This window comes from Eumetopias jubatus, unplaced genomic scaffold (assembly GCF_037043125.1).
Source record: "Eumetopias jubatus isolate StellerSeaLion01/CBP00866 unplaced genomic scaffold, mEumJub1_p1.0 scaffold_2, whole genome shotgun sequence".
NCBI lineage: Eukaryota > Metazoa > Chordata > Mammalia > Carnivora > Otariidae > Eumetopias > Eumetopias jubatus.
Window position 1 is genome coordinate 137,408,262 of NW_028274808.1, and position 22,843 is coordinate 137,431,104.

Sequence of the window (22,843 nt, forward strand, 5' to 3'; positions counted from 1 at the left end):
GTTTTTGATACATTTGAGGATAATTTCTGTGAAAGATATAAGATCTGTGTCTAGATTGTGTGTGTGTCCAGTTTGTTAAAAAACTATCCTTTCCCCATTGAACTGCTTTTGTTCCTTTGTCAAAAGTCAGTTAACTGTATTTGTGTGAGTCTATTTCTGAGCTCTATTATGTACCATTGATCTATTTGTCTATTCTTTCACTAATACCACTGTCTTGTTTACTGCAGCTTTATAGTACGTCTTTTATTTTATAGTAAGTCTTGAAGTCTGGTTGTATCACCACTGACTGTTCTCTTATAATATTGTGTTCATTTAGTACATGTTTTTTGATCAGTAAGTTTTTCTACTAAGATGAGTTATTTTGTTGGGTAAATAATGGTAACAGTAATAATAATAATAATGTTTAATACAGCTTATCTCACTTGACCCTATGCATACATGATATGCATAGTGATTTTATCTGCCCATGGCTCTATCTATGGGTCTGTCCATCTATTCTATTATTGACATTCAAGCCCAAAATCATACCCAAGGGCAGATATATACTAAGTGAAGTGCTCGGATTGAGACTCTGGCTTTGTCACCTTAGCCAGCACCATACCATCTCCCATATTTACAGATAAATGTATTTATATAAGACTCCAGATGGGGAGAGAGAGAAATAGATATTATCTAGATCAGAGCCAAGATTTTGGATTCAAACTACTTTAGGCCTGGAGGAAAAACAGACAACAAGGCCTAATTCCTCCCATGTTGTCTACCAGGTGTTCATCCACCTGCAAGATCCTTCACAGGCAGTTCTGCTTCTCCTGTGTCTTTTCTAGTTACTTCTTGTATATGATGTTTCCGAAGTGGTGATCAAATTAATGTAATAATAATTCCAAATGGTGTGTAGTTTTCTTCTCTTCTTGCTCAATGCCACAACTCATTCTATTCCTCTTGCCTGTTTCTGGAGACAGAAGAATACTGCCTTCACAGTGAGCCATGTTTTTTGTTTGTTTGTTTGTTTGTTTGTTTTTTTATTGTCTTCCAAGATACTTAGGTGGGCCCTTTTGGTTGAAGGCTTACACTGCAATATGTGAAAATGGGTAGAGGCAGCATGAGGGAATTACAAAGCTTGCAGGGTCCTTCAGTCCTGGAACCTGGGCTGGGTCATTTATGAAGTTTTCTGGTCTCCATTTTTAGGTGGAGCTTCCCTTATCAGGGAAGGTTGCCCAGGCTGTTCCAGAATCATTTCTTTTCTTTTTTTCTTTTTTTAAAGATTTTATTTATTTATTTGACAGAGAGACAGAGAGAGAACACAAGTAGGCAGAGCGGCAGGCAGAGGGAGAGGGAGAGGCAGGCTCTCCCTGAGCAGGGAACCTGATGCGGGGCTCAATCCCAGGACCCTGGGATCATGACCTGAGCCACAGTCAGATGCTTAACCGACTGAGCCACCCAGGCGCCCCTGAATCATTTCTTTTCTTAATGGAAGAGATAAGCCAGGCAGAGTAAGGTTCCCCTCACCCCAGGGAATAATTGGCATCTTTAGAGACCTCTTGTCTGGAAGGCATCCAACATGTTAGACTCTGTCCAACCCAGCAGTGATCTCTTCTGGGAGTTTCCTCCCACCAAGGTACTCACTGCCTGTCTCCAGCCACACATTGTAAGGGCTACTTGGTGCCTGCTGTGTGTCAAACATTGTACAGGATACCTTATAAACATAATCTTCATAATAACCCTATGAGCTGGATATAATTATACCTGTTTGCTAGATTGGAAAACAGGATTCTAAGTTATTTGTAAAAGGTCACACAGCCAGGAAAGGGCAGGTTGTCTTCCTACCCTGGCTGGCCTGACTCCTTTGCTCACATTAAATTCTGATCTTCGTCTCCAAGCTCATTTCTTACTACATCATGTCTCGCCCTCTGATTCTAAGAAAGACTCTAATAACCTATAGTTGCTAGATCGATGGAGCAACATCCTATGTTTCTAACAATATATTCTCCTTGTGGCTAGTGATACATTTTTGAGAAATAGCTTATCTATCTTAGTGACTAATATAGGAAACAGAGTGAATCTAATTAGGTTTGGGGAAGCCAGGCACTTGAAGCCTTGGCTTGAGGGACAACAAAATTTAAATGAGTGAACTAAGAAATCAGACTTAGTATTGAGCCATTCAGTAACTTACTTACATATCTTAAATTAGTTACTTGAAAGATGAGTTCATTTCACCCCTCTTTAGAATTCTAAATAGCTTGAAAGATTTACACAGCATCTAAGCCGTATTCATTAAAACCAGAGAAGAGTTGGTGTTTTGGGAGAATTTAACACCTGCCTAATTGTGTTTCAAGTTTGTAAAATTATTGGATTGAAACAGGATATTTTGAATACCATACATAGAGCAAAAATGATTCTAAGCCTTTTCATATTTAGAATGCTGGAACTGTTTTCTCTGTCCAATTTGATTGCAAATTCATGGAGTTATGCCCCTGATATAGTACACGACACTGAGTTAGGTCTTAGCAAACAGTCGTTCTTTGAATAAAGAATAAATTAATGTTATATTTTAAGTTTTTATGTTCACTTTTCTTTATAAGGCAATCCCTTTTCCTCTGACCATGCCCCTCCCTCCATCCTGCCTTGGTTGGGAATGCTTGTCCATGGACCTAAAAAGCATGTCTAGGAGATGAGAGATCTCACTGCTGGATGTTAAAAACTTGTGCACACATTAATTTAAGATACCTCTGGGAGCCCCCATCTCATGCCTACCATGCAGAATTGCATTCAAGTTTATTCCTAGGTCCCAGTCTAACATCTTCTGAATTGCTTATTTGGATACAATGGTGTCCAGGGCCACCTCGTTGAATTCTAGTCTCCTCAACCTTTTTATATATTCTTAATATATAAGAATAGTAAACGCTGCCAAGTCAAGAGAAACTTAAAGGTTAAACCTGCCACATCTCTGCAACAGAGCAAGGCAGTTCTCTGGAGGCTAATGTTTATTAATGACTACTTTGAACCTGAATTCTACCAGGAATATCTGGGTATTGCAAGATTTCTTCTATAAGTACGTTTATTTTCTGTTTGCGCCATCCATCTTAGGCGATGTGCCTTGGCTATTTGGTTGCATCTGCTTGAGACTTAGAGGCTGTTTTACATCTTTCCATCTATGCCTTTATTGCTGTAGAGGTCACGATTATTCTGGGGGAGCTAGTGAAATCAGTCTGAGCATTTCATTTCTCCTTGAGTTTGAAATTTGGAGGGAGAGGGGGCAAGAATGTGTGGTTTATGTAACTACAAAATGTCATCTAGCTCTTTGGGTATTACATAACAAGAGATAATTTAAACTTAGTTTACAGGTATTGTTAATGCTTCTTGAGTTATGGCTGTTAAGAAGTATACACACGGAAGTACGAAGTTTAAATAGGTAGCCTGAAAAGACTTAAACCTTACGGGAATTAATCAAAGCAGTATTTTCCAAACTCACCCTTTCAAGTTCTCTTTTTTGGTTTTGCTCATGTGCACTTACTATCTGTAGGTGATTTTTAAAAATTTTTCATTGAATTGATTCAGTAAACCTGATACCTAATTTATCTTCCACTTAAGCAATAATATCAACAAAATCACAATTTGTGGGGCCAATTATTTGTATTTATAAGGAATGTTAAAATAGCACATAGCTTTGAACAACAACAACAAAAAATTCTGAATCAACTAAAACCACTTTGATAATCCTGATTTATGTATCACAGCCTGAGATCTGCTCTGCTGGATTAGGGACTCACTTTGGGGCCTACATTGAGCATATTCTTTTTTTTTTTTTTTTTTTGGTTTTGTTTATTTATTTGTCAGAGAGAGCACAAGCAGGGGGAACGGCAGGCAGAGAGAAGCTGGCTCCCCACGGAGCAGGGAGCCCAATGTGGGACACGATCCCAGCACCCTGGGATCGCGGCCCAAGCTGAAGGCAGATGGTTAACGAACTGGGCCACCCAGTCGTCCCTACATTGAGCATATTCTTAATAGGAAAAGAATGGAGCCTTGTACCATACATCATCATTTTCGTACAACCTTGGTTTTAGGAAGTAAAGTAAAGGATGTCAAAGAATCCCCATACCTCTGTTTTACTTTCTAGGAACTGCCACCCAGAACTTTTTAACAGTGAGCACTATCAGAAATACAAAACATAGTAGGTACACAGAGCAGGAGGAAAGAGTTAAATAGCAAGGCTCAGACTCGTCAGGCGGAGGAATGCAGACGGGCTGTTTTCTAAATCAGGGAATGGTTTCTTGCTGTAGCTGCACGGGGAGCTGGGAGAGTGGTGACATGTCCGAGCCTCTGCCTCTGTAGCTGCTCCTTTGTGTGGCATCTTGGTCCTGCTGACATCCAGATCGCAGTTTTGTTGTGAGGCTTTTGACAGCTGTCCAGGGAGAATGACCAGAGAGAAGAGCAGGTAACTCGGGCCACTTGTGCGAAATGCTTAGGTGTGACACCTGTGCCATCAAAGAGACAGGGAACAATGAAACCAAGTGCCAACTCATGGAGAGATAAAGGAAATCAGTCGATAGCTTTCCTTCTGCAAGCAGGGGAATGTATTGCTTATCAAATAGTGACGACCTGCTGTGTTTCTATTTATGAAACAGATCGGAATGAGGAGTGGTGGGGGCTGTGAGGTGGTGAAGCTCCACCAGGTAACTCCCGATTCTCTGCTTTCTCTCAGGTCCTCGAGCAAAATGGGAAATGGTTCGGTGAAACCCAAGCATTCCAAGCACCCGGATGGCCACTCCGGCAACCTCAGTACGCATGCGCTGCGGAGCAAGGTGACAGAGCTGGAGCGAGAGCTGAGGCGGAAGGAGGCCGAGATCCAGGAGCGGGAATACCATCTGAAGGAGCTGCGGGAACAGCTGTCCAAGCAGACCGTGGCCATTGCTGAGCTCACGGAGGAGCTCCAGAACAAGTGCATCCAGCTGAACAAGCTCCAGGATGTGGTGCACATGCAGGGAGGAAGCCCGCTGCTGGCCTCTCCAGAAAAAGTGCCTCTTGAGGTCCACCGCAAGGCCTCAGGATTGGTCTCCCTCCACAGCAGGAGGGGAGCGAAAGCTGGGGTGTCTGCGGAGCCAACGACCCGAACCTATGACCTCAATAAACCCCCGGAGTTTTCGTTCGAGAAAGCACGAGTCAGAAAAGACTCCAGGTAAGACGTTCCCACACTCTCTGACTCCAAGAGCTTTAATATTGTGCCAGACTAGGGTGATCTAGGGTGGTATTTTTTTAGGCCGCTCCCTTTCAGATCTGGAGACACAGGGACTTCTAAAATGGGTTTGGTTCGGAAAAGGGGCTCCCTCGAAGCGGAACTTTTCTTTAGATTCGGAATTGCGCTCTACCCGGACTTTGGTGTGTGAATCGTATAACGGAGGAGCTGAGTTAATGAAAGTCATTGTCCGTTATCTTGAAAACCCTAGGGGAGTGCAGAGGGTGTCTTAGGAAGTCTGCCCTTCTCTCCGTCTATAGGAGTGGATTTAAATGTGTACACAAAGCACAGTGAATGATGAATATGTGTAGCAAAAACTGCTTGCTAGCATTCAGAAAGGAAGAAGTTGGATCCTCAAAGGGGGACGAATTCATTCATTCATCCCACAGTTTAGGTTGAGCACCACCGCCTACCAGCCACTGTGCTAGGTGCTAAGCGGATAGTAGTGAGTAAATAAGCACAGAGCCTTTCTCGGGGGAAGACAGACAGTCTACACAAAAACAAGTAGACGTTGTGTAATTATTAATTGGGATCAATGATATGATGGAAACCAACGGTACAGTGGTGGTGTCGGCGATTAGGGGGAGAGAGAGGCAGCAGACAACAGAATTGGGATTGTCCTGGAGGCCTGGCTGAGGAGGTGACATTTACCTGAGGCCTGAAGGAAGAAAAAACGCATAGATGAGGTGGAAAGGGCATTTCAGGCAGAGGGAACAATGAAAAGTTAGAATTAATTTTGAAATTTTAATTAATTAAATTTAATTAATTAATTATTCAAAATTAATTTTGATTTTTACAAGAAATTATGTGTTTGTGAGAGCATTCTTGTATGTGCATGCATGTCCACGTGTATGTGTGTGTACATTTCTTTTCTAACTGAAGGTTGAATTTCCTAACCAGGAAAGATTGACTAGAAACATCCCAAGTTAGGGTCTCTTTTCTGCATTATTTTTAAATGAATTATTTAAAAATATTAGTTGAAATTAGATCTTTTGCCTTGATAATGTCTTGGCTGAGCCTGGATCTCTCATGCAAAATGCAAGATTTGTGAATTTAAAACAAATTTTAACTTACTCAAACACAAGTCATATAAATCAACATAAAACATCTGACTTAAACAAATAAATGATTAATTTTGACAACAGACTTACAAAGGGAGGTTTAATTCATCAATTTGTTGACAGTCACATAGTGTGTGATCAATAAATATTTGCCAAGGAAACAAGTCATGCTGGGTTATTAATCATAATACTCTGTGGGTGAAAGAAATCTGATTAATATTAGAGTTCAGAAGTTTGTTGTAAAAAAACAAAAAGAAGAGTTTGTTATAAGCTGAGAGTTTTATTATTAGTTGGTTTAGAAAGGTCTTATCTATTCTCTTTGCAAAAGTAATATTTATTTTTAATGGTGTGGATTTGTGCTTGTTTTACAAAAATTGGAAATCATCTAGTCTTCTCTTTTGATATAAGAGATATATGCATATATAGTAATACTACATATTACGTAGCATATTATTTTATGTACGTAAGCACAGTATATTATTTACCCACAAAAAAATCTTTCAAATAAGAATGTTCTTGTGTATCTGAGAGAAGCATCGGAGAAATAGCAATTCATCTTCTTTGACCCTCCCTACATATTCCACCAGATTTCTCTTGAGCAAAAGTTATGTTCAATGATTTTGTTCCAAACACTTGCCCATCTTGAGGCAGAACACCATTCTCCTGGTGTTAGGGAACTGAACCATCCAAGATAAACATATTCCTTTGTATAAAAATTGTTTTCTTTGTATTTCTTCACTAGCTGTATTATAATCAGGAAAAGAAAATCAGTAGTTAGGTACAGTCAATTTCTGGGCCAAACCACCTGTCTATAGTGAGTGGGACACAGGAGGGAAGACATTAGAGCTCTTCAATAAGGATTAGCAATGACTCCCCTCATCATAAAGGCAAGTCAGATGGGTACAAGGCTATATTGAGGTCATGATGAAGAAATAGGCTAATGGTTTTTTTTTTTTTTTAATGAATAAGTCCTGAAGAGACCAAACTAGATCATTCCTGCCCTAATATTCCCCCATATATTTTCATAAAGCCTTTTGGTTCTAAATTGAAAAAAAATTAATTAGAACTTGGGGACCACTCATTTTTCATTGATTAGTTTGTACCTCAGGTTCCCTTACGGAAGTTTTTGCCTCAACTTTTCTTGCAATCTCCCTTGCAGATGTCTTTCTTCTTAAGTTTGGAATAACTGGCTAAACATAGATAGCTAACATCATCAAGTCAGAGATTTTAAATTTTCCAGTTTTTTTTTAAAGTAGTCAGCATTACAAATCATTTTCCAGTTTCAAATAGTTCTAGTTTTAGAGAAAAGCCCCAAGTAAACTTTGGATATTATAATATATCTTTTATATAGTCTATAAAAAATTTTGCAAGAAACAATCTTCTAGAAGTTAGAGTGTTAGAAAAGATGGGAGCATCATTAACTGCTGATAAAAAGGATGATGTATAGCACTCATTGGTTTAGCTACTTTTCCAAGCAGTTACTGTTAGATATTAGAGAATTTAAGGTATCTGTCAAAATGGTTCCTTCATTTATTTTTAGGTTCTCATGACTTATTTGTTGAACTTCATTTATAAAGTTTCCTGGCTGAATTTATGACAAAATTTGTTCCTACTGATATGTGGCAACAGCATTTTGGAGTCCCTCCCTCTGCACTGAGTCAGAAGGCCATTGAATGGCTTTTCAGTCCTTTTGTCAAAAAGGATGTCTCAGATGAATACAGAACTTAACAGTGAGCAAGAAAGTGAGGGGAGATTTCCAGCCCTCTTGCAATCAACAACATTAGGGATATATGATGTACTGACAGAAACCATAAAATAACATTGGGGGATTGATAGATTTGGAATTTGAAGATTCAGATTCAGTAATTCATGAGAAACTGTAAAACCCTTCCACAGTACTCTGTGAGCTTGCTGGGGCCCCGTGCTCAAAGGTGTTATAATGGCAAGTAAACTTCATCAACTGCCAGGCAGCTCACTCGTGCCAACTTTGTTGTCCTGTACCCATCAAGTATTCTCGTAGGGTTTGAAGGGGTAGCTTAAGCTGTATAGATGTATCTCCCTGGTTTATGTGGAAGAACATATATACTCTTAATGGCATTGGGAAACTCCTAATTCTGTGCTGTTCAATAGAACTTTCCACAGTGATGGACATGTTCTATAATCTGTGTTGTTTAGTGTGGTAACCAATAGCAAAATGGGGCTGTGAACACTGGAAATATGGCTATTGCCACTGAGGAATGGAATTTTTATTTTAATTAAGTTTAAAATTAAATAGCCACATGTGTCTCGTGGCCGCTGTATTGGATATTGCAGTTCTAGATTATGTGTTATGCTTTAACTGAAGTAGAGTTGACACACAATGTTACATTAGTTTTAGATGTACAACATAGTAATTTGACAACTCTGTAAGTAATGCCGGGCTCCTCAGAAGTGTCATTTCCATCTGCCGGCTCTTTAGGATTATTACAATACCATTGACTATATCCCTATGCTGTATCTTTCATCCCTTACTGTTTCCAGAACTGGAGGCCTGTACCTCCCACTCCCCTTCATCCATCCCCCACCCTTCTCCTTTTTGGCAACTACCAGTTTGTTCTTTGTGTTTATGCGTCTGTTTGTTCTGCTTTGTTTTTTAGATTCTATGTATAAGTGAAATTGTGTGGTATTTGTCTTTCTCCGTTGACTTATTTCACTTAGCACAATACCCTCTAGTTCCATCCATGTTGTTACAAATGACAAAATCGCTTTCTTTTTTATGGTTGAGTAATGTTCCACTGCATTCATATGTACCACATCTTCTTTATGCATTCATCCATTGGTGGATACTTTGGTTGCGTCCATATATTGGCTATTGTAAATAATGCTGCAGTAAACATAGAGGTGTTCATATCTTTTCAAATTAGTGTTTTCATTTTCTTTGGGTAAATACCCAGTAGTGCAATTACTGGATTGTATTTAATGATTTGAGGAACCTCCATACTGTTTTCCATACTGGTTGCACCAGTTTACATTCCCACCAACAGTGTACAGGGTTCCCTTTTCTCCGCATCCTCGCCAACACTTGTCATATCCTGTCTTTTTGATACTAGCCATCTGACAGGTGCAAGGTGATATATCATTGTGGCTTTGATTTGTATTTCCCTAATGACTAGTGATTTTGAACATCTTTTCTTGTGTCTGTTGGCCATTTGCAAGTCTTCTTTGGAAATAGATTGTGTGTTTTTGACTGGAACTTATATTTCCTGAGATGGGAATTATGACCTAGAGATGTTTGGGAAAACTATGCAGACAACATAGGACCTGTGTTTAGTTCTAGGACAAAGCCACAGCAAATGAGAATATACATGAGGTGGGCACAGTGTGGGATCACTCTTAAACGGCACTGAACCTGCAGTATGTCATAGCCTTTTGTAGTGACTTGGCTTTGTATCACTGACCATTTTGGATCTTCAGAGGCATAGAGCTATGTGGGCACATAGCCCGTTTCTATTACAGGTACTTAGCCTTACTGAAGTGTCATAAATCATGATGAGTCAGAGCGCTACAGTGTATCAAGTGCTCTGATTTCTGATTTAAATTTATTATGGCAAACAGCCGAGGATTTAGAGCTAGAAGAACCTTTACTGGAGAAGGGGGAAAACAGGTGCAGGGGAGTTGCAGAATATGTCATGGTAAGTGGCAGAGCTAAGATTAGGATCCAAGATTCTTGACCTTGAAACCAGTTTTTTTTCTCTACAATCCTAATGTTCTTAGAATTCCCCACAAAAATCAAAGTCCTCAAGTCAAACAGTGTGGGCACCAGTCTGCTTTATTTTGACGTGCCTTATTGATTGGTAGGAAGAACAATGGTGCTTCCTGGCTTCTTACAAGCAGAGTTGAGCAGAGCTTACCCACTGCATCAATGTTCACCAAGTGCTGGATCCTCAGAGCTCAGGTCTGTGTAATACAGGGAATGTGTTGGATCCACCTGATAGCACAGACTGTGATATCTATGGAGAGGCATAAATGGGTTCCCAAATGAGTACAGTGCTTCTCAAGGCTGAGAACTGAATATCAGTGACAAAGGAGAGCGAGGAAGAGTTCAGATAGCATTTCTGACCATGTCTGACCTGCCTTGAGCACCAAGACCATGGATTCAGAGGTCAGAACTTTCAGTGAAATTAAATTTTCTGTTTATGTAGACATTGTTTAGCAAACTTCAGCATTGGCAGAGCAAAATTACAAGCTCATGCTGAATGTCTGGTGGAACACAGGCAAATTAATCAGAGCCATCTGGCAAGTTGCTAGTATGACTGCCTTTCTCTAAGAATGCAAAAACTATCATTTGAAACCATTGTTCTTCCCTGAAAAGGAAGGATAAAACAAAGACTTGCCGTCTGACTTAAGATGTTGACTCTAGTTTTAGGAAGGACAATTAGTTTCATTTGTCACTGCCACCCCAGGAGCAGAATAGGTAAAAGTGGAAAATGCTAGTGAGTCATCCATGTAAATAAGATCTACATCAAGGGGTCGAGAAAGAGTATGGTTGTTATCATTTGTGTTTCCTTTCTAAAGTGGGGCCGAGCATTCGAATGTGCACTACAGAAATGTAGCTCCTTTATTGGGCAGAAGTGTTTGTGTGGAATGACTAGTAGAAGTAAAAGTAAAAATAATAGCATTTATATATCACTAATTATGTGCCGGGCACTGTTCTGAATGCTTCACAAATACTTAATTATTTAATTCTCACAACAAACCTATACACAGATAGTATTATTTTCACCCCCATTCTATAGATGAGGAAACTGAGGCATGCAAAATTAAATAACTTGCCCAAGATTACACAGCTCTTAATATCAGAACCAGGATTCAAAACCAGAAACTCTGCTATCTGAAGTCTGTTCTAACAACTCCTATATCCCACTTTTCCAAGATGAAAATTACATTTTAGCTGGGAAGCCTTTTAAAAAATTAAATACATAATTAGAAATGGACACTTTTCTAATGCTTTGGTTTTATGATTACAAACAGCTCCCAGCTATTATTTCTCCCTGAAAATTATGCTTCCAGAAAGTGCTGCCCTGCTGTCAGTTTGCAGGAGAGGAACATTTGCTGGGGATGGGAGGGAAAGAAACTTTTTTTTTTTTTTTTTTACCCTTCCATGAAATCATGACTTAGATGTTGCTGTTTGAGAGATTCTATATCTAGATTTCACATAATAGATTATGAAAGATTTGAAGGAGTATATGTACGGACTTTAATAATCAGTTGGATAGTTAAAAAATTTGTATTACAATTGCCTTCACTTGAGTCTTCCAAAAAGCAGGAAATGAAACTCCCTCTATAAGGAAAGAAAGAAGAGAAAGTCCAATTGTGTGGTGATCTGATAGCCAGAAGCTATGGGTGAAGGCAGCTGGATGATGTGTCTGGTGTAAGTGGTCAGAATGTTTGAGAACAGCGGTTATGTTTTACAGCAATGGTGTGCATTGAGACACCCCGATCAGACCCAGCTACATGGGGATGTGTGAGAAAACCGTTACCAGTTAACTGCTGGATGTCTGTTGTTTTCTGAACGTTACCTCATGGAGGCCGGAGACTTGCCTGATGTGGTGGGAGTTGCTTTTCCATGGCACCAGAGAAGGTGAAATGAAAGCTCAATCATTCAACAATTTGCTCAAGGTCGTGGTGTTGGTATTTCCCTAAACCAGGATTCAAATCTCTGCCTGCCTGATGCCAGGTGCGTGTTCTCCACCATGGTGTATGCGGGCAGCTCCTATAGGAAGTACAGTCTGCAGTGTGAATGGCTCACCTTGGAGGTGTGCATGGAGGGGAAGGGTGGGGAGGGTGGTGCTGTTTAAAAAAATGGGGTGTGGAGGTCAGGAGCACAGACAAGTTGAGGAACCTGCCTAAAATGATGTGGCAGCTGCCTGGACATCTTGGTGACGTTAAAGAGGTTTGAGGTTTAGGCAGACTTTCTGATGCCTGGCCTCAGTCCCTCTCTCTTCCGGCCTCTGACTTGTCTTCTTTCTCTTGGGAGACAAAGGCCCTGGGCTCCCCTTCACCGTGCACCCACCCCGGAGTCCTCTCTCAGCTTCTCAGATGGTCTTCTGCTTGGTTCATTGCCTCCCTTGGCTCCTTCTCACTTTATCCTCAAGTCTTCCGGGCTGCCAGTTGCCAGATGTTAGGAAAAATGTTTCATTAAGCCTCGGAAAACACTCGGCACCCGAGTTCTTACTGTTGCCAACAGTCCAGAGTCCAAGTCAGGGTGAACGTGCCCAGCTGCCTCGGAGCCATGCCTCCGCAGGTGGTGTACGCTCCCAGAGTCCTAGCACGCACTGTGCTGTTCTTAGACTCCACGAAAACCAGTAGCCTTGGCTAGCAGCTATGTAGTGTCCAAGATTTCCTTCAGTCCTCACGTCAACAGCTTCCATTCAACAACTCGTTATCGAATATTGATTTTCTTAATCAGCTCAATCTTTAATTTTGTTTTCTTCCTCTTTTGCTTCCCCTTTCTGTATGTCTGTCTCCTCTCTCCCATTTCTGTTACATGTACTTTTCTTTGGTTCCCTCCTCATTTTCCTCCATTCTCAGTCAGTGGCCACCAGTACCAATTTCAAGTACCTAGTACAGGCCAGGCACACTGCCGTATGACCTAGGTTAGAGTTATCTCATTTAGTTTCACAACTAACCTGCCGGCTAAGTATTATTGTCTGAGGCTCAGCAGGCAGAAGTAACTAGCCTGGGTCACCATTCGCCGTGCCTCGAGCTCTGTGACCTCCCCTGGATGTCAAGACACTGGCCACTTAAGCAGAGTCACTCCGAAACCTATACCCGTTTTATCTTACTTGCTGTGATACTAATGTATATGATATTTATCGCAGTTTGTGGATCTACTGGACTGCAGATAAGTTCCTCCAGATGAATTTAGCGGTGCTGGCTTTGAACCACCGTCCCGGAGGCCTGAGCAGGAACCTCCTGCTCCCCTCACTCACATCTTCTACGTGTCTTCTGAAATGGGCTACTCTGTTCTGACCCAGTTTTTTCTTACAGACATTGCATGCTTTCCTGGACACTCTGCCCATTTCCTTGCTAGATTCACAGGAAAGAGGATATTAGAAACAGTATAGTCCAGAAAACAGTGACCTTTCTCTCTGTGCTCGTTGGGTCAGAGGGAAGCATCACCATTGACCTTTGCCTCTTAAGAAGCAGCGCAGTCCGCTTGCAAGAAGCCTCCCTTTTCTTTCTGGAAGCCTGAGCAGCTCCGCTCCTGTCACCTGACTTTTTCTAGGTTTTAAACTGCAATGGAATTCTCAAGAAAGGGAACATATTTGAAGCCAAGGATAAAGCTTTTCAGTTTTTAGACTCTTTTTGGAAGTACCTTCTCTGTGAAAGATACATTTCTTGTATTTATCCTTTGATTAAAACTGTTTCCTTTTCTTAAAGTCTCATTTTAAAATAATTTGTCTCCTCCCCTCCATGTTGACTGTCCTTCAAACTACTTGCTAGTCATAGATACTTTAGTGCGGTCTCGTTTGACAGGTTTTTGTGAGGTTGGCTTTTTTTGTTTTGTTTTGATTTTTGGAGTATATAGCCAGGAATGGCCAGAGGGTATCTTGTTTATAATTCAGACTAAAATGTGAGCAATCAGGAACTCTCAATGTCCATTTAATCCTTCAAGGAATATATGTTTATCGTGTCCAATTAATTTTAACTAGTAAACTTCAAGCAGCAGTTTTGATCATCTTTTTGAGGTTTATAGATCAAGCTCTGGGAAATATGAAGGAAAGAAAGATCTGTAGCTTCCAGTCCCTTCTTTCCAGATCAAATGAGAAGGTAGGTAAAAAGTGAAAAAGATTACTACCTGAGGGGCAGAGCAAGATGGCGGAGGAGTAGGAGACCTGGATTTCGTCTGGTCTCAGGAATTCAGCTGAATGGGGATCAAACCATTCCGAACACCTACGAACTCAACAGGAGATCGAAGAAGAGAGTAGTAACAACTCTCTGAACAGAGAAGTGACCACTTGCTGGAAGGTAGGACGTGCGGAGAAGTGAATCCGAGGCAATACTCGGGAGGATAGATGGTGGGGGAGGGGGCCTCTGCCACTTCTGGCAAGTGCTAGAGCCTCGGAGCACAAAATCGGAACTTTTAGAAGTCGGCTCCACTGAGGGACGTCACTCCAGTGGCTAAGCGGGAGGTGGAAACTCACGGGACAGTGTGGTCTCAGGACCCTCGGGGTCACAGAAAGACCAGGGGTGCCTGAGTGCGGCAGAGCTCCCAGGTATCGGAGCAGGGAAGCCGGCTGCAGAGACGGAGCCGAGGCGCGGGCTCTCAGCTCGGGGTTGCCATAAACTGTGATCCGCGGCCCAGTCGGGCCACTGCTCCTCCAGCAGGGACCCAACAAGCAGCAGAGCCGGGGAGACTCCCCTTCCTCCCCTGGGAGGAGCGGCGCGGGAGCACACCGCAGGGATCTGCTGGGTTTGGAGACTCCACATGGGGTCGGGTGCCAGAGATAGAAATGCTCGGTCACAGGCCGGGTGAGCACGGAGTGCGGCCAGAGACCGGGGAGACAGGAGTGATTGCTTTTCTCTGGGGGCACACTGAGGAGCGGGGCCCCGAGTTCTCGGCTCCCCCGGGTGGAGATTGGGAGGCCACCATTTTCACTCTCATCCTCCAAAGCTGTACTGAGAGCTTGCAGGGAACAAAAGCTCCCCGGAGCAAACCCGAGCAGATTGCTTCGCCCGGACCAGCAAGGGCGGGGCAATTCCGCCTCTGGCAAAGACGTTTGGGAACCACGGCAACAGGCCCCTCCCCCAGAAGATCAGCAGGAACAGCCAGCCAAGACCAAGTTTACCGATCAAGGAGAACGGGAGAACTCCAGCGCTAGGGGAATACTGCACACAGAATTCATGGCTTCTTTACCATGATTCATTAGTCTTTCAAAGTTAATTTTTTTAACTGTTTTTTTTTTTTTGAATTTTCCTTTTTCCCTTTTTCAAACATCTTATCAATCCCTTTTTAAAAAAAATTTTTATTTTTCATTTTTAGAGTCATATTCTATCCCTTCATAGTAGTTACCCTTATTTTTGGCATATATATATAAGTTGTTCACTCTTTAAAATTTTGAGATACAGTTTCTTCTAACAGATCAAAATATACCCTAAATCTCTAGTGTATGGCTTTGTTCTAGTCTCCCGCCTGATCACATTCTCTCCCTCCTTTTTTTTTTAAATCTTCTTCTTTCTTTTTTTCAAAGAACTTATCAATTCCTTTTATAAAATCTTTTATAATTTTCATCTTTACAGTCATCTTACATCCCTTCATTGTATCAACCCTTATTTTGTACATATATAAGTCTTTCTTTCTTTACAATTTTAGGAGGCACTATCTTCTAATAGACCAAAATACACCCAAAATCTAGTGTGTGCACTGATCTATGCACTAGCCTGATCATATTTGATCATATTCTGTTTTTCTGTTTTGTTCTGTTTTTGTTTGTTTTTATCTTTTTCTTTTTCTTTTTTTTTTCTTTTTCTTTTTTCTTTCTTTCCCTTTCTTTTCCCCTGGTTTCAGGTCTTTTCTGATTTGTTTAGAGTATATTTTCTGGGGACGTTGTTAACCTGTTAGCATTTTGTTCTCTCATTCATCTCTTCTCCTCTGGACAAAATGACAAGATGAAAGAAATCACCTCAGCAAAAAGAAAAAGAGGTAGTACCGTCTGCCAGGGACCTACTCAATACGGACATTAGTACGATGTCAGACCTAGAGTTCAGAATCATGATTTTAAAGATACTAGCTGGGTTTGAAAAAAGCATGGAGGTTATTAGAGACACCCTTCCTGAAGAAATAAAAGAACTAAAATCTAACCAAGTCGAAATCAAAAAGGCTATTAATGAGGTGCAATCAAAAATGGGGGCACTAACTGCTAGGATAAATGAGGCAGAAGAGAGAATCAGCGATATAGAAGACCAAATGATGGGAAATAAAGAGGCTGAGAAAAGAAGAGATAAACAACTACTGGATCACGAGGGCAGAATTTGAGAGATAAGCGATATGATAAGACGAAAGAACATTAGAATAATTGGGATTCCCAGAAGAAGAAGAAAGGGAGAGAGGGGCAGAAGGTATATTGGAGCAAATTATAGCAGAGAACTTCCCTAATGTGGGGAAGGAAACAGGCATCAAAATCCAGGAGGCACAGAGAACCCCTCTCAAAATCAATAAAAATAGGTCAAGACCCTGACAACTAATAGTAAAACTTACGAGTCTCAGAGACAAAGAGAAAATCCTGAAAGCAGCTCGGGAGAAGAGATATGTAACCTATAAAGGTAGTAACATTAGATTGGCAACAGACCTATCCACAGAGACCCGGCAGGACAGAAAGGACTGGCATGATATCTTCAGAGCACTAAACGAGACAAATATTCAGCCAAGAATACTATATCCAGCTAGGTTGTCATTGAAAATAGAAGGAGGGATAAAAAGCTTCCAGCACAAACAAAAACTAAAGGAATTTGCAAATACAAAACCAGCCCTCCAAGAAATATTGAAAGGGGTCCTCTAAGCAAAGAGAGAGCCTAAAAGCAGCATAGACCAGAAAGGAACACAGACAATATACAGTAACAGTCACCTTACAGGCAATACAATGGCACTAAATTCATACCTTTCAATAGTTACCCTGAATGTAAATGGGCTAAATGCCCCAATCAAAAGACACAGGCTATCAGATTGGATTAAAAAACAAGACCCATCGATAGGCTGTCTGCAAGAGACTCATTTTAGACCCAAAGACACCCCCGCATTGAAAGTGAGGGGGTGGAAAACCATTTACCATGCTAATGGACACCAAAAGAAAGCTGGGGTGGCAATCCTTATATCAGACAACTTAGATTTTAAACCAAAGACTATAATAAGAGATGAGGAAGAACACTATATCCTACGTAAAGGGTCTGTCCACCAAGAAGATCTAACAATTGTAAATATCTATGTCCCTAACATGGGAGCAGCCAATTATATAAGGCAATTAATAACAAAAGCAAAGAAACACATTGACAACAATACAATAATACTGGGGAACTTTAATACCCCCCTGACTGAAATGGACAGATCATCTAAGCAAAAGATCAACCAGGAAAAAAAGACTTTAAATGACACACTGGACCAAATGGACTTCACAGACATATTCAGAACATTCCATCCCAAAGCAACAGAATACACATTCTTCTCTAGTGCCCATGGAACATTCTCCAGAATAGATCACATCCTAGGTCACAAATCAGGTCTCAACTGGTACCAAAAGATTGGGATCATTCCCTGCCTATTTTCAGACCACAGAGCTTTGCAACTAGAACTCAGTCACAATAGGAAAGTCAGAAAGAACTCAAATACATGGAGGCTAAAGAGCATCCTACTAAAGAATGAATGGGTCAACCAGGAAATTAAAGAAGAATTAAAAAAATTCATGGAAACCAATGAAAATGAAAACACAACTGTTCAAAATCTTTGGGATGCAGCAAAGGCAGTCCTAAGAGGAAAGTATATAGCAATACAAGCCTTTCTCAAGAAACAAGAAAGGTCTCAAATACACAATCTAACCCTACACCTAAAGGAGCTGGAGAAAAAACAACAAATAAAGCCTAAACCCAGCAGGAGAAGAGAAATAATCAAGATCAAGCAGAAATCAATGAAATAGAAACGAAAAGGACAGTAGAACAGATCAACGAAACTAGGAGCTGGTTCTTTGAGAATTAACAAGATTGAGAAACCCCCTGGCCAGACTTATCAAAAAGAAAAGAGAAATGACCCAAATCAACAAAATCAAGAACGAAAGAGGAGAGATCACAACCAACACCAAAGAAACACAAACAATTATAAGAACATATTATGAGCAACTCTATGCCAGCAAATTAGAGAACCTGTAAGAAATGGGTGCATTCCTAGAGATGTATCAACTACCAAAATTGAACCAGGAAGAAATAGAAAACCTGAACAGACCTATAACCACTAAGGAAATTGAAGCAGTCATCAAAAATCTCCCAACAAACAAAAGCCCAGGGCCAGATGGCTTCCCAGGGGAATTTAAAGAAGAATTAATATCTATTCTCCTGAAACTGTTCCAAAAAATAGAAATGGAAGAAAAACTTCCAAACTCATTTTAGGAGGCCAGCATTACCTTGATCCCCAAACCAGACAAAGACCCCATCAAAAAGGAGAATTACAGACCAATATCCTTGATGAACATGGATGCAAAAATTCTCACCAAAATACTAGCCAATAGGATCCAACAGTACATTAAAAGGATTATTCACCCTGACCAAGTGGGATTTATCCCTGGGCTGCAAGGCTGGTTCAACATCTGCAAATCAATCAACGTGTTACAATACATTAACGAAAGAAAGAACAAGAATCATATGATCCTCTCAATAGATGCAGACAAAGCATTTGACAAAGTACAGCATCCTTTCTTGATCAAAACACTTCAGAGTATAGGAATAGAGGGTACCTAACTCAATATCATAAAAACCATCTATGAAAAACCTACAGCAAATATCATTCTCAATGGGGAAAAACTGAGAGCTTTCCCCCTAAGGTCAGGAACATAGCAGGGATGTCCACTGTCACCACTGCTATTCAACATAGTATTAGAAGTCCTAGCCACAGCTGTCAGACAACAAAAAGAAATGAAAGACATCCACATCGGCAAGGAGGAAGTCAAACTCTCACTCTTTGCAGATGGTATGATACTTTATGTGGTAAACCCAAAAGACTCCACCCCAAAACTGCTAGAACTCATACAGGAATTCAGTCAAGTGGCAGGATATAAAATCAATGCACAGAAATCAGTGGCATTCCTATACACGAACAACAAGACAGAAGAGAGAGAAATTAAGGAGTTGATCCCATTTACAATTGCACCCAAAACCATGAGATACCTAGGAATAAATCTAACCAAAGAGGCAAAGAATCTGTACTCAGAAAACTATAAAATACTCATGAAAAAAATTGAGGAAGACACAAAGAAATGGAAAAACATTCCATGCTCATGGATTGGAAGAACAAATATTGTGAAGATATCAATGCTACCTAGAGCAATCTACACATTCAATGCAATCCCCATCAAAATACCAACCACTTTTTCAAAGAAATGGAACAAACAATCCTAAAATTTGTATGGTACCAGAAGAGACCCTGAATAGCCAGAGGAACGTTGAAAAAGAAAAGCAAGGCTGGCGACATCACAATTCCGGACTCCAGCTCTATTACAAAGCTGTCATCATCAAAACAGTATGGGACTGGCACAAAAACAGACACATAGATCAATGGAACAGAATCGAGAGCCCAGAAATGGACCCTCCACTCTATGGTCAACTCATCTTTGACAAAGCAGGAAAGAATGTCCAATGGAAAAAAGACAGTCTCTTCAACAAATGGTGTTGGGAAAATTGGACAGCCACATGCAGAAGAATGAAACCGGACCATTTCCTTACACCGCACACAAAAATAGACTCCAAATGGTTGAAAGACATAGATGTGAGACAGGAGTCCACCAAAATCCTAAAAGAGAACACAGGCAGCAACCTCTTCGATCTCAGCTGCAGCAACTTCTTCCTAGAAACATCGCCAAAGGCAAGGGAAGCAAGGGCAAAAATGAACTATTGGGATTTCATCAAGATAAAAAGCTTTTGCACAGCCAAAGAAACAGTCCACAAAACCAAAAGACAACCGACAGAATGGGAGAAAATATTTGCCAATGACATATCAGATAAAGGGCTAGTATCCAAAATCTATAAAGAACTTCTCAAACTCAACACCCAAAGAACAAATAATCCAATCAAGAAATGGGCAGACGACATGAACAGACTTTTTTCCAAAGAAGACATCCAAATGGCCAACAGACATATGTAAAAGTGCTCAACATCGCTCGGCATCGGGGAAATCCAAATCAAAACCTCAATGAGATACCACCTCACACCCGTCAGAATGGCTAAAATTAACAAGTCAGGAAACGACAGATGTTGGCGCTGATGCAGAGAAAGGGGAACCCTCCTACACTGTTGGTGGGAATGCAAGCTGGTGCAGCCACTCTGGGAAACAGTATGGAGGTTCCTCAAAGAGTTGAAAACAGAGCTACCATACGATCCAGCAATTGCACTACTGGGTATTTACCACAAAGATACAAATGTAGTGATCCGAAGGGGTATGTTCACCCCGATGTTCATAGCAGCAATGTCCACAATAGCCAAACTGTGGAAAGAGCCAAGATGTCCATCGGCAGATGAATGGATAAAGAAGAGGTGGTATATATACACAATGGAATATTATGCAGCCATTAAAACGAATGAGATCTTGCCATTTGCAACGACATGGATGGAACTGGAGGGTGTTATGCTGAGTGAAATAAGTCAATCAGAGAAACACATGTATCATATGACCTCACTGATATGAGGAATTTTTAATCTCTGGAAACAAAATGAGGGTTGCTGGAGTGGTGGGGGTGTGGGAGAGATGGGGTGGCTGAGTGATAGACATTGGGAAGGGTATGTGCTATGGTGAGTGGTGTGAATTGTGCAAGACTGCTGAATCACAGATCTGTACCTCTGAAACATAATGCAATATATGTTAAGAAAAAAAAAAGAAGAAGAAGATAGCAGGAGGGGAAGAATGAAGGGGAGTAAATCAGAGGGGGAGATGAACCATGAGAGACAATGGACTCTGAAAAACAAACTGAGGGTTCTAGAGGAGACGGGGGTGGTGGGATGGGTTAACCTGGTGATGGATATTAAAGAGGGCACGTTCTGCGTGGAGCACTGGGTTTTATGCACAAACAATGAATCATGGAACACTACATCAAAAACTAAAGATGTAATGAATGGTGATTAACATAGCAACAAAAAATTTTAAAAAAAAAGAGAAGAAAGAGGAAATTATTGCTCATAAAACAAAACAAAACAAACAAACAAAGATTACTATCTGAAATTTCTTGGAAACAGAAACTCAGGGAAACCCAGGTGTATTAACTTCTCTTGCTGTGTGATAAACCACCACAAACCTAGCAGCTTAGAACAACACATATTTGTTGTATCTCAGAGTTTCCGTGGGTTAGGAGTTTAGGCACAACAATTAGGTCATCTGCTCAGGGTTTCCACAAGACTGTAGTCAAAGAGTCAGCTGGCTGTGTCCTTCCTAGAGCTTTTAGTGGGAGAAGGCCTTCTCCAAGTTCAAGTGATTGTTGGCAGAATTCAGTTCCTTGTGGTTGTAGGACTGAGGTCTCCATTTTCTTGCTGGCTGTCAGCAGAGGCTACTCTTAGCTCCTAATGGCTGCCCAGAGTTCCTAGCCATATTCTTGCTCCCAGGCCCGTTCACAACATAGCAGCTTACTTCTTCAAGGCCAGTTGGAGAATCTCTTTACAGTGGATTAAGCTGAAATCTTGTATTACACACATGGGGTGACCCTCCTATCACTGTTGCCATATTGTGTTGGCAAGGAGCAAATCATAGGATCCATCTCTCTCAAGGGTTGGGGATTATACAAGAGCTTGACACCAGAGGCTGGAGATCATGAGGCCATCTTAGAATTCTGCACACTACACCAGGCCCTTTTGCTTTTCTGGTGTGAGATTCCCTGGCTAAGAATGTTGGCCATGCTGGAGATGTAAAGCCATACATAAAAAGTCCAGAGGCTTGTACACACGTGTTTGTAGCAGCATGTTGTGAGCTATTTATTGTAGCCCAAATGTGGAAACAACCCAAATCTCCACTGGGTTGGGATGAATGGGTAAACACAATATGGTATATACATACAATGAGATATTATTCAGTCTTAAGAAAGGAAGGAAATTCCTTCCTTTTACATGCTACAACATGAATGAACCTTGAGGACATCATGCCAAATGAATAAGTCAGACCCAAAAGGACACATATTTTATTAATCCACTTATATGGCATACCTAATCAAATTGGTAGAGACATAAGACAGAATTGGAGGTTGCCAGGAGCTGGGAAGAGCAGAGAATGGGAGTTACTGTTTAATGGGTAGAGTTTTAGTTTGGGAAGATGAAAAATGTTCTGTAGATGAATGGTGGTGATAGTTGAAAAACAGTGAGAATATACTTAATGCTACTACACTATACCCTTAAAAATGGTTAGAATGGTATAGTTTGTATAATGTATATTTCACCACAATTAAAAAAAAAAAATCCAGAGTCCTGGGGCTTACTTGACAGCATTGCCCCCAATGTGCTAGGTCATGTTTCAGGTTCTATATGGTTTCCTGGGAGGAGGGAGAGACGAGTAATGATTTTCTTATTTCTGTGTTTATTTGTAACATTGCAGAGGAGAATAAGATATGGAAAACTCCTGCAACAGACATTAATTGATTATTGTTAATTAATCATCACTGTTAATTACTTAATAGTAATTGATTGCTCCATGAGCCTTCAGTGGAGGCCTGTTTCCAGTGCAATGGCAATAAAGAGGGAAAGGACAACTTCAAGCTCCCTTGCATTTTCTTGTTTACAGCTGTAATTCTTAACCTTAAATGCGCATTGTAATCACCTGGGGAGTATTTAAAAATAC

At 40.8% G+C, this 22,843-nt stretch overlaps 1 protein-coding gene across 2 annotated transcripts in view; it reads left to right on the forward strand.

The window, feature by feature from the left end:
- The window catches only part of PRKG2 (protein kinase cGMP-dependent 2), a 106,567-nt gene that overhangs the window by 5,587 nt on the left and 78,137 nt on the right, over positions 1-22,843 (forward strand). Inside the window, exons 2-3 of one of the 2 annotated variants that reach the window (XM_028124225.2) lie at positions 1,294-1,304; positions 4,700-5,173. In XM_028124225.2, the coding sequence (XP_027980026.2) occupies positions 1,294-1,304; positions 4,700-5,173 (485 nt within the window). Of the gene's footprint in view, positions 1-1,293; positions 1,305-4,699; positions 5,174-22,843 lie in introns of those variants that run through there. The other variant, XM_028124226.2, reaches the window with a different exon arrangement.